We start from the raw sequence: 12,452 nt of genomic DNA on the forward strand, positions 1-12,452 counted from the left end.
AGGTGTTGAAGTGACTTTACCGAAAGTTGGAAAAATTTTCTTTCCTAGAGTCAAGCAGTTAAAACGGTGAGATGGGTCTGTGTAGCCTGTGACCATCTGGCGCCCTCTGTGCGGCACACGCCTTCTGCGACCTCTTGCCGCTGCTAGCGAGTGCAGCGCGGTCCGCAGAAGGCGCCGGTGAAGGCCGGCGGGACTCTGGTAAACACCGTGCAGGCAGGGCCACACGTTCCCATCACTTAGCACCCCTCGCCAATTAGCACGCGCTCGCTGCATAGTTTTTGCTGCAGAAATGGCCGTCGCAATGTGTACACACTGCTCGCTGCAGGCAAGCCTCTCGCCTTGTGAGATTTTACTCTGCGGCAGAAGCTTCACTCAGGTACAGTGGCGGTCGTTTCCAGCGTCCCACTTACCAGCCTATTCGTCTCCGTAATGAAGATAGTACGGTATTGTTGCACTTACAAGGAGACCACTTGGCAATCGAATTTTTGTATTTTTACTATACAGAACGAATATTAATAAAACCGACGAACTGCATGGACGGATTCCTGACTGGGAACGCAGGAAAAAAGGTTCAATGACATGTGCCCAGAAATGCTTCATCGCCACGATAGCCGGCGCTGACGAATGGAAGTTCCTCTGCCGAAGAGCCGTTTGTTTCTTGTGTGTTGCAGGCTGTGTGATTGCCGAAATGTACTGTAAGCAGCAGGATGGTCCGGTATTCATGTCAGGAACAAGCCCAGATGGTGTTTGTGTCGGCCAGCAAATACAAACCGTCGAGAAGCAGCATGGCTAAACCGAAACAATTACCGTCACACACACCAATCACATCACACAATATTTCAAGCTCTTTGTGACACTCGAACGTGCATAGAGGTGGCGGACTGTGCGTACACCAGATTTGGAGAACCAGTTCTTGCATGACAATAGTACAATCTTCATGCGAATGGCCCGCATACATGGTGTAACCCAAAGTACGATTATATGTATCCTGCATGAGAACTGCTGTTATACCTATCACCTACAACGAGTGGAAGGATTATCATCAGCCACTTTCTCTCTGCGGGAAAAATTTTGTCGGTTGTTTCCTTTCCAGATGACCACAGTTGTGGGATTTCTGTCATCAGTCCTCCTTTCCGACGAAGCAGCCTTTACCAGAACTGGCAGCATCAATCTGCATAATTGTCATCTGTGGGCTACAGACGATCCTCAGGGAATGGTTGAGGCGTCTCCTCAGCATCGATTCAGCATCGATGTGTGGGCAAAGACTCTTGGCGACCATTTACTTGGAACAGTTATTATTCCACAACGCCTTGACGATGGAACATAATTGATTATCTTGCGGAATACTCTGCCTTTGACCATGCAAGAGTTGTTTCTGTATGATGGAGCATCACACCATTTCCGCATAATGTTTTTTTTTTCAACCTTATGTACTTTCACCTTCGCGTGAATGTTTGTAAGAAATGCACTTTTGTTCAAAAATTTGTATCGGCCACAAATCGAACGCATGGCCCCTACGTGGCAGGCGAGCATTCTACCACACAGCCATGCTGGTACTCGGAAATGTCGACCTTACTTAGACAGGAGTGGGCAATTGTTGCAGCTTGGGGGCGCTTTATGGAAGCACAGGCTGATGGGGGCCGCACCTTTTAAAAAGTTTGCATTCTTTAGTTAACTCTGTATTTCAGAAAACGTCGATTCTTCATTGTACACAAGACATTCATCACTTACCTTACTTTTTTTCTAAGGATGATGGTTTCACTAAAGTTGGACATTTGTATTCTTAGCGTTAGCATTGGAAACAAACCAGATTAACCGGAAAAGCGGCGCGCATCGCAAATCTGCTTCTCTACAGTTTTTCCCTCTACAGCTCCTTCTAGTACCATGGAAGTCATTCCCTCATGTCTTAACAGATGTCCTATCATCCTGTCCCTTCTTCTATCGGTGTTTTCCACATATCCCTTTCCTCCCCGATCCTGCGAAGAGCCTCCTCATTTCTTACCTTATCAGTCCATCTAATTTTCAACATTCTTCTATATCACCACCCAGCTTTCCCACAGTCTATGTCTCACAACCATACAATGATGTGCTCCAAACGTACATTCTCCGAAATTTCTCCCTCAACTTAAGGCCTGTGTTTGATATTAGTCGACTTCTCTTGGCCAGGAATGCCCAGTTTGCAAGTGATAGTCAGCTTTTTACATCCTCCTCGTTCCATCTGACATGACTTATTTGCTGCCTAGGTACCAGAATTCCTTAATTTCAACTACTTCGTGAGCATCAGTCCTAATGTTGAGTTTCTCCTTGTTCTTATGTCTGCTACTTCTCATTACTTTGGTCTTTCTTCCACTTGCTCTCCGTCCATGTTCTGTATTCATTAGATTGTTCATTCCATTCAGCAGATCCTATGATTCTTCTTCACTTTCACTGAGAATAGCAGAGTCTTCAGCGAATATTATCATCAATGTCCTTTTATCTTGAGCCGGCAGCCGTGGCAGAACGGTTCTAGGCGCTTCAGTCTGGAACTGCGAGACCGCTACGGTCGTAGGTTCGAATCCTGCCTCGGACATGGATGTGTGTGATGTCCTTAGGTTAGTTAGGTTTAAGTAGGTCTAAGTCTAGGGGACTGATGACCTCAGATGTTGTCCCATAGTGCTTAGAGCCATTTGAACAATTTGGTTTGCCTACACACATTACTCGACATGAATTCCATCGAACGCTTAACTTTTACAAGAAGTAGTGGCAGCTAATTTTCATGAGTGTAAAAATTGTCTAGTCTTGAATGTTCAGATGAGTCTAAAATCAGCAAAGAAACTCTCGAAACAAACTATAATCAGCGCAACGCATGACGAAATGCGTGCTAGATTCGTGAATATAGTTAGGAATCAGTTCCTGTTTCATTTAAACGCGTCAGTTATAATTTATTTCTCGTCTAAGAGGAATTTTGATAATTGGATTGTGCCTTTGCTACTAATAGCGGCACATGTTGATCTGAGAACTTTATTATTATTCGTTGAAATTAATATGAAACGGAATACACCTTTAAATACATTTTCCAGTTAGTGCCGACACTGAAGTTCCAGCGCAGCCCCAAGCTCTTTCTCGGCTTATCTGACGCCACACATCTGTCACTACAGTCCAGCCGCTTGGAGTGCTATCGTCGCTGCAGGTGTCAAAGGGTTGTATTATTTTGGCCCACACAGTTTCGGTACTCTTAGACAGAATGTTCCTGGTACCGGCGATTCCCGTTTCATTTGATTCTAGGATTGAAGTTATTAGTATCGGAAGTAGAAAATCGGATAACCGCACAAGTGCAGTAATTACATTTTATTTAGTTATATTTGGTTAGTCACACATCATTAATTTCTAAACTCAGAAACACTGTGCCTGTTTGTCCCCCTAAAAAGTCACCAGAAGTCGCTAAAATGGTTTTCCCCTCTAAAATCAGAATTTTGTCAGATAAAAGTTCATAAAATTGGCTAGAACAGCAACCCTGTCTCACGTGCGCGCAGCCCCGTCAGACAGTTTTCAGTCTCGTGGTGGGCAGTGGCCACAAAATTTTAACGAAGTGGTGTGCTCCACGGCTGCTTATGTTTCCCGACAGACAAATTTATACATGCTTCACTAGGGAATTTCCTGTATTTTACAGTGTCTCTATAGTTCGATGCAATGTTCCTTAGCATATGCAAGCATGTCCGACAGACAGATTTATATGTGAGACCTTAACTTTTCCCGGCGAATTGAATGTTCATATAACTCACGGGTTTTCTGCCGGATGACGTCGTCGACCTTCCTTGATGTGTTGGTCAGAAGGAAGATTGATGGTACGTAGGGACATTCTGTTTATAGGAAGCCTACTCACACTGAATTGTATCTGCGAGCTGATAGTTGTCACCATCCAGCTCAGCGCGAAGGAATACTTCGTACCTTGGTTCACAGGGCCCACATTATCTCAGACCCTGAAAGTTTGGCAGCTGACTACCACATCTCGAAGTCACCTTTCGTCAGAATAGTTATAGTGAGAGGCAGATCAAACGTGCGTTGCGCTATCGGCCTTGTGTGCAACGGGTGAGTAACGATAGCAACGAAGTGCCACCTAAGTCTACGGCCTTTTTGTCTTACGCAGGCAGCATTTCCAACAGGATTGGCCGTATTTTGCGGTAATATGATGTGAAATGTGTTTTTCGACCATATTCTAAAATTAAGGCGCTGTTGGCGTCCGTAAAGGTTGATCTTGGTTTGGGTAAGGCTGGCGTCTATCGTATTACTTGCAGCTTGCAGTTATGGCACGTCATACATTGGTCAGACATTCAGGACTGTGGAAGACCGGTGTTTTGAACATAAGCGTCACACACGCTTACATCAGCCGAGAAAATCCGCTATTTCAGAACATTGCCTTGACACCGGTCATCCTATAGAATACAACAACACGGAGACACTATTGGGATAGTGTTATTAAGGAAGCTGTTGGAATCAGACAACCTTATAAACAGAGATGGTGGATTTTGTTTAAATGCTGCTTGGAATCCGGCGCTGTTTCTCGTCAAAAAACAAAGGGGCAGATTTAGTGCTACCTCACCTGTTGATTAATAGTCACTATCGATATTTCTGATGTTGTGTGTTGACTCTACGGTTACTTGTTCTGTGTGTGGTATCTTCCTTGTTTCTCCTCTGTGAACCGAGGTATTAAATTCCCTTGCACCTTGTTTCTTCCTTGCAGTTGGGCCTTGAGAATGGCAGGGTGTGCTCCTGTCGAAATATCGGCGGCGGTCGACGACGTCTCCCGGCAGCAAACCGGTGAGTTATCTGAATATTTATATGTGCTTTACTAGGCCAATGTATGAATTTTACAGTGTCTCTGTATTTCGATAGAATGTTCCTTTGCACATGCACGCACGTCCGAAGGAACATTGCATCGAACTACAGACACACTATAAAATACAGACACTGCCCTACTGCCAAAGCAGGGTAGTCTCAAGAGCAAAACAATGTCTCTCCCTGTGCAGGAATCACCCGGTTTGTATGTGAGCACTATGGGGCGGTGAAGTTCGAATCGGTCCTGGGGGGACGGTAAGGATAGCCGAGATGGTTAAGGAGACGCTCGCGTAAAGCGGGAAATCTAAAGAACAAAAAAGCACTACGGCAGTTCATTTCCTGATGCAAACATCAGAGGTTATTAATGATACGTAGCAACAATACTGATACTCGGATCTGTAGTTTAAAATTAAGGCAAAAATTTGTAGTTCATCAGAAAGGACAAAGCAACAACGAATTGTTTGACCAGTTCCATTAAATGATCCATGTAAATGATCGAAACTCGTAGCAACTTCAAACTGTTTTTGACAACAGCTGATGGTGTAACTGTACAAATGCGTCTTTCATAAACTAGTGAATGGTGATTGGTGAATGGATATTTCACTTTACTCAATACCGAATATGTACTCTTACTGAGTCCGATACTCATCTGAGACTTCGCCCAGACTGGCTTCAGCTTACGGAATAATTCGAAGTAGCCGACTTGAGCCCAACTGAACCAGCAGCTACGACCACAATAAGGAAACAGCTGTCCCAACACGCGCATCGCCAGGTTGGCGAGGAGAGGATATTCAGTGTGACAAGGCACAGGTGCCCTCACGCTGCCGTACTTTCCGACCAAGTAATCACGGCTGAGAAGACTTAGCATTACTATATTTGTTTTTGGATAAAAGAAACCTTCGCCGAATCTGACTTACTTCTGTATGAAAGGCCGGTTCGATTTTCTTTCTGTGCCTTTTCCACTTGTCGCCGTTGACGCAGAGCAGCCCTTCTCCCATGAACGTGCGTAAGAACTGTGCGGCGTGCGGATCGCGTACTTGCGGTTTGCTGGTCACCTGCACCTTCTGCACGTCTTCCGGCTGTGTCAGCACGATCAGCAGCTTCGGGCCCAAGTACAACCTGCAACACGGTGTTCTGCAAATAAGGAATCAAAGTGAATTGGCGAACTGTAATGCATCGTTGTCGACCATACCCAGCAGACACAAATAACAACTTGGAAATGTTAATTACCACTAGTAACCTGATTGCTAGTGTTCCTCTAACCCGCAGATTTGAACAGGATAACAGAAGACTAGTAGACAACATATCTATACGTGAACAGTTCATCTAATGGTTCAAATGGCTCTGAGCACTATGGGACTCAACTTCTGAGGTCATTAGTCCCAAGAACTTAGAACTAGTTAAACCTAACTAACCTAAGGACGTCACAAACATCCATGCCCGAGGCAGGATTCGAACCTGCGACCGTAGCGGTCTTGCGGCTCCAGACTGCAGCGCCTTTAACCGCACGGCCACTTCGGCCGGCAACAGTTCATCAACGATGTAAATAATTTACGTAAAAAGAAAACCACTGGACCAGTTAAATTGTTTTTCATGCACAGCGTGTCGCAGGTGTAAAATGTATTTCCATTTTCAGGAGCTAATTGGATCCGAGTTCTTGTTACAGGTATTATGCGTCTTTCATTATGGAAAATTTGACACACATGCAGAAATCCACACACTTTGTTTCTTAACGTAAGATCATAACCTGGGTCAAAGAGTTTGCGACAGATTTGCTTGCCAGAGAGTTTTGGTACCGTCACAGCTGTTCTGTTTTTGTGGATATTCTTCTTCTTTCGTTTCACCCTCTTTGGGGTGCGCTGGATCAATCATTTCTTTGTGCATTGTTCTTTTTTTAGGGTCCAGTATTTCTTCATTCTTTCTGATCTTCTTTTCGTCTCTTCTTTCGAGATGAAGGGTTTGGACTTTTTGTGTACATTTGTCTTGGAACCTTATGTTTTCATCGTTAGTAATTAATTTTGCTGTTCGATCAATAAGTGAATTTTCTGAAATCTTTAATTCTACTAGGTCCTTCTCAGTTTCTTTAAACCAGTTGCGTTTCATTTTGCGGTTACGGAAAAAGTCAAAGATTTGGAATTTCTTCTGAGAAGATGACCATAAAAATTTATTCTCCTTTTTCGCGTAGTATCTGAAAGTTTTTCAATTTTCTTGTAGAGAGTCTCATTTCTGATGCATATAATCTTATTGTCTTGAAATTTTGGCCCTATGATTTTTCTTAAAATTTTTCGTTACTTTAGCTCAAGTTTCTCCATTTGGCCTTTGAAATTCGTGTTTAGTGTTTCTGCTGCATACAGTGCTTCTGGCTTAATCACTGTCTTGTAATGTGTAATTTTGGACCCCTATGAAAGGTATTTTTTGTTTTATGTATTTGTTTGTTAGTTGGAAGGCCAATTCAAGTTTATTTTTTCTGGATTCCATTGCTTTGCTTTCCCCAGCATTCCAACTAATCGATTCTCCGAGATATTTGAATTCTTTTACTATTTCAATCTTCTGTTCCTGAACTTTGAGGCAGTTGCATGAGTGCTTGATGTTTATAAATGTCTTAGTTTTTTCAAAGGAGATGTGAACACCTATTTTAGCTGCTTGTTTCTTTAGTTCAAGGATTTGCTCCCGTGCTTAGTCCATTGTTTCAGCAAGCAAGGCCATATCATCTGTGGATATCATTTGTGGATATTATTGTTATTATTATTATTAGTAGTAGTAGTGGTGGTGGTGGTGGTGGTGGTGGTGGTGGTGGTGTTAGTAACTGTTATTGTTACAATAATCTGTTAGTTACACATGACTGAACCACAAACATTAACAGAAACTGAGAACGTTATGTAATATTTTCAATATCGGTTGTTTCTGGTCAGATGTAAGAGAGCACCTTAAAGCGCTAATCTCGTCAGGTTACGATACATAAATAAATAATTTACATTAAACTGTCATTTACTATGGACAATAATGGCTATTTAAATTAGCAATTTTGCTTTGCATTCTGTTTCTGTACTGCGTTGTGACAGATGCTGAGACGAATGTATAACGGAATGAAAATATTTATGGACTCACCGTAGTTATTATACGCAAGGGAAACATTCGAAGAAATTAGTCGATACATTATGTAGCTTCTCATTGAAGTTTTTTTCTACCGATTCCTTTTGGTGTACAAAAATTTCTGTCCTCCATTTATCCATTGCATGTGATACCTGTAAGCGATGGTGTCGATGGTACATCTTAAGATCTTCTCTTGGCACAGATTCAAGCTTTAGAAAAACGTCGATTATGATAAACGAAACGCAAAAGATTCACTTTAAGTCAACTACAGAAAAAGAAAAAAGACTCACCATAACTGAATTCTCCGAAATGGAGGGAAATCAGTAGATGTGATGTACATGTACAGAGAAACAATGTCAGAAAAATTGCATGATTTGTTCAGGAAAAAGAACTAGACAAATTGAGCAAGTCAATAGCGCCTCGTTTCATCTCTGGGCCTTATGCAAGCCGTTATTCGGCTTTGCATTGACTGACGAAGTTGCCGGATGTCCTCGTGACAAATATTGTGCCGCATTCTAGATCATCAGAATCCAGAGATGGTTGGAAGGCCCCGCCCATAATGCTCCAGATGTTCTCTAGTTGATGGAGAGAGATCCGCCGTCCTTGCTGGCCAAGATTTGGCAAACACGAAGACAAGCAGTAGAAACTGTCGATGTGTGCGAGCAGGCATTATCTCGCTGAACTGTAAGACCAGGATGACATGCCAAGAAGGGTAACAAAGTGAGGCGTGCGATATCGTTGAGGTACTTCTGTGCTGTAAGAGTGCAGTACATGGCACGAATGGGCTCCTGCTACGAAATGAAATATCACTCCAGACTATCAGCCCCTGTTGTCGGATCTTATGGCGGGCGACAATACCACTGTTGTCTGGGCGTCTCGTGACACGTCTTTAGCCTGGAATCTCGAATGCCTTCATTGACTACTCCCTGTTAGAACAGAACGTCGACCAGCAGTGTAGGCGTATCCGCAGAGGCGCAGACAGCAGTGGGACACCGACCTGTCTGTCACCCGCCATACGGCGGCACTACATCCAGGAGTGATGGCCTCGGGCGCAATTTCGTTTCGTGCCAGGAACCCTTTGGTTGTCACCTGCTGCACATTTAGAACACATTGGTACGTCGAGGATATTCTACGCCCCGTTTTGTTGTCCTTCATGGCAAGCCATCCTAGGCTTACATTTCAGCAAGATAATGCACGCCCGCACATGGCAGGAGTTTCTACTCCACGTCTTCGTGCTTTGCAAAACTACCTTGACCAGGAAGGTCTCCGGATCTCTCCCCAATTGAGTGTTTGGAGCATTACGGTCAGGACCCTTCAACCATCACTCGATTTTAAAGATCTAATGCGCCAATTGCACGGAATTTAGTAAGATTTCCGTCAGGAGAACATTCAGACACACCATTAACCAATACCAAATCGAATAACTGCCTCCACAAGGGCCAGAGTTTGCCCAATGCGTCACTGTCTTGCTCAATTTGTGAAACTTTTTCTCCTGATTAAATCATCGAAATGTTCTGAAATTTTAATCATCTGTTTGTCTGTACAAGCACACCACATCTACCGATTTCCGTCCCATTCGGATAAATCGTTCGTGGTGCATCCTTTTTTTTATTTTGTCTCAGAGTGTGCAAATGATTCCCTAGACGTGAATAGCCCCTTTCATAATTTCTCCGTCGCACGAGGACCGTTGTGGTGGGATGCTCATTTTGTCTACACAGTCGTTGGGAGGGAATTCCTGCGCGGCATCCATCTGTGCATCGTGGAAACTTTGATCTGTGTATTACCGTATTTTAACTGTTTGCACTTCTTTATTTTCTGAGGCAGAAGTTGGGGAAAACTTCAACAGTTGTCTAACGGAGGGTGGGAAACCGTCTAAAAATCACCCCTCTACCTGGCCGGTGAACCACACCAAAGGTTGTTAATCGATTCGAACCTGGCTCACCTCGCATTCTCGTTATCCGGAGCGCTGACCATCAAGCTATACGAGGAGGTCAACCAAGATAAACGAGTAGCAGTAGTTAACAACTAGTTGAAAAGACTCGTTTCACTTGGTAATTGCTTTCATTTGTTTTCTAAATTGGAAAAAAATGTGCAATTAATGCTCTCATTTGTGAACCGAACTTATTTAAAATGTAGTCTTATAAACCACATTCGGTGTTTCGTTTTCTGATGAGAAGACTAATACGTTTTCTTGGTGCACAACATATCAACAAGCTACGCATAGTTGCTCTTGCTAGTAATTCGATCCTTTCATGTTCATTTCGCAGCACTGAAATATTTGCCTTTATAATTTACCAGTAGTTGTGTCGCCAAAACACACGGAACTTTTACTTTTCTGATGTTGTTGATCATCTGGAACCCTGCAACGGGGCAATTATTATGTTTACTGTCCACGTGATACACTGAACGCTTGACTACGTCACGGTATGTTTTTGCGGGGCCTGTAACTGGACAATTTATTTGCATTATTGCCCATGAAACGAATTTATCGGATGAAACTATATGGACCCAGAGACTTCTCCGAGTCCCAAACATCTGAATAGACAAAAGACATGGGCACGAGTGGCCTACCGGAACCATCCGACCGCCGTGTTATCCTGCGAGGAGGATGCGGATAGGAGGGACGTGGGGTCAGCACACCGCTCTCCCGGTCGTTATGATGGTATTCTTGACCGAAGCCGCTACTATTCGGCCGAGTAGCTCCTCAATTGGCATCACGAGGCTGAGCGCACCCCGAAAAATGGTAACAGCGCATGTCGGCAGGATTGTCACCCATCCAAGTGCCGGCCACGCCCAACAGGGCTTAACTTCGGTGGTCTCATGGGAACCGGTGTATCCACTGCGGCAAGGCAGTTGCCCAAAAGACATGGTGCACCTCCAAATAACGTGTCAGGCCACCTTTTCCATGGCGTAGAGGAGCAGCTAGACGTGGCATGGACTCAACAAGTCGCTGGAAGTCCTCTGCGAAAATACTGAGCCATGCTGCCTCTACAGTCGTCAATAATTGCGAAACAGTTCCCAGTAAAGGATTTTGTGTACAAACTGACCTCTCGATTACGGTCCATAAATGGAGCGATCCGAGAGGCCAAATCATTCATTCGAATTGTTCAGAATGTTTTTCAAACCAACTGTGAACAGTTGTTGCCTGGTGACATGTTTGGGAACACGAATTACATTAATAGCTGCAATCGGTTTCCAAGTAACCTAAAATAACCATTTCCAGTCAACGGTCGGTTCAGCTGGACCAGAGGACCCAGTCCATTCCATTTAAAAATAGATCACACTATCGTGGAACCACCACCAGGTTCCACAGTCCCTTGTTGACAATTGCGTCCATGGCTTTAGGGGTCTAACCCCACTATCAGCTCTTACCAACTGAAATCGGGACTAATCCGACCAGATTGCACTTACCAGTCGTATAGGGTCCAAACGATATGGTCACCAGATCAGAAGAGGCACTGCAGGCGACATCGTGATGTTAGCAAAGTCTCTGGTCTCGGTCGTTTACTGCGACAGTACATTAACGCCACTTTTCACTGCACTGTCCTAAACGATACTTCCATTGTACATCTCACATTGATTTCTGCGATTATTTCACGTAGTGTTGCATATCTGTTAGTAAGGACAACTCTACGCAAACGCCGCTGCTATCGGTGTCTGATGTTTAGGAAGAGAGTTTTTTGAGATTGCTCATCGCTTTTTCCCCGAAACCTCTTTAATGCTAAGGAATGCGGCATTAATACACTTCTCACGAAAAACCCTGTACGAAGTGCACTTTGACTACCAATGACTCAGCACCACAGACAACTGGGTTTAACCCAGAGAAACTTGGATGTTGGGCGGTATGCGAAGTAGAGTGATTGCCTCACGTGGTTTCATCCCACAGTGGACGACACCGTAGCAGAAGTTGGATATAACTTCAGCTAAATGGCTGATGGAAAATGACCACCAGCATATGAGGGTCACTCCAAAAGAAATGCACACTATTTTTGTAAAAATACAGCTTTCATTCAGCATGTGTGATAGTTTTACAGAGTGTAGATACATCCTTCCCGCTTGTTTTCAAACTCAGTTCAACTTGTTCCCGTGAGTGGTGCCGTCACAGCATGTCTTCAAGATGGTTGCTACACTTGACATTCGTCAGAAGTAACGTGCTGTCATAGAATTCCTGTGCTAGAAAACGAGGCAGTGGGAAAGATCCACAGGAGGTTGAAAAAGGTGTATGGAGATGCTGCTGTCGATCGAATACAGTTAGTCGGTGGGCAAGCAGGTTACGTGATGAAAGCAGGCACGGCAATGTTGAGGACTGTCCTCGCAATGTGCACAGAGTTATCGACTTTGTGACTGCTGACAGACGCATCACAGTGAACGAATTGTCACGCTACGCTGGGATAGGGGAAGGAAGTGTTTGCAGAATACTGAAAGTGTTGGCGTTAAAAAAGGTTTTTGCCAGGTAGTTTCCCAGGATGTTGACAGTGGCTCACAAAGAAACAAGAAAAACGGAATGTAGCGAATTTTGGAAAAGTACGAGAATAGTAGAGCTG

The 12,452-nt window shown here is 44.0% G+C and overlaps 1 protein-coding gene across 1 annotated transcript in view; it reads right to left on the reverse strand.

The window, feature by feature from the left end:
* Positions 1–12,452, reverse strand: part of LOC126416873 (cytochrome P450 4C1-like) — a 150,091-nt gene that overhangs the window by 113,790 nt on the left and 23,849 nt on the right. Inside the window, exon 2 of the mRNA XM_050084756.1 lies at positions 5,733–5,934. Coding sequence (XP_049940713.1) covers positions 5,733–5,934 — 202 coding nt within the window. The remainder of the gene's footprint in view (positions 1–5,732; positions 5,935–12,452) is intronic.

The sequence above is a fragment of the Schistocerca serialis genome, chromosome 8 (genome assembly GCF_023864345.2).
Source record: "Schistocerca serialis cubense isolate TAMUIC-IGC-003099 chromosome 8, iqSchSeri2.2, whole genome shotgun sequence".
Taxonomy (NCBI): domain Eukaryota; kingdom Metazoa; phylum Arthropoda; class Insecta; order Orthoptera; family Acrididae; genus Schistocerca; species Schistocerca serialis.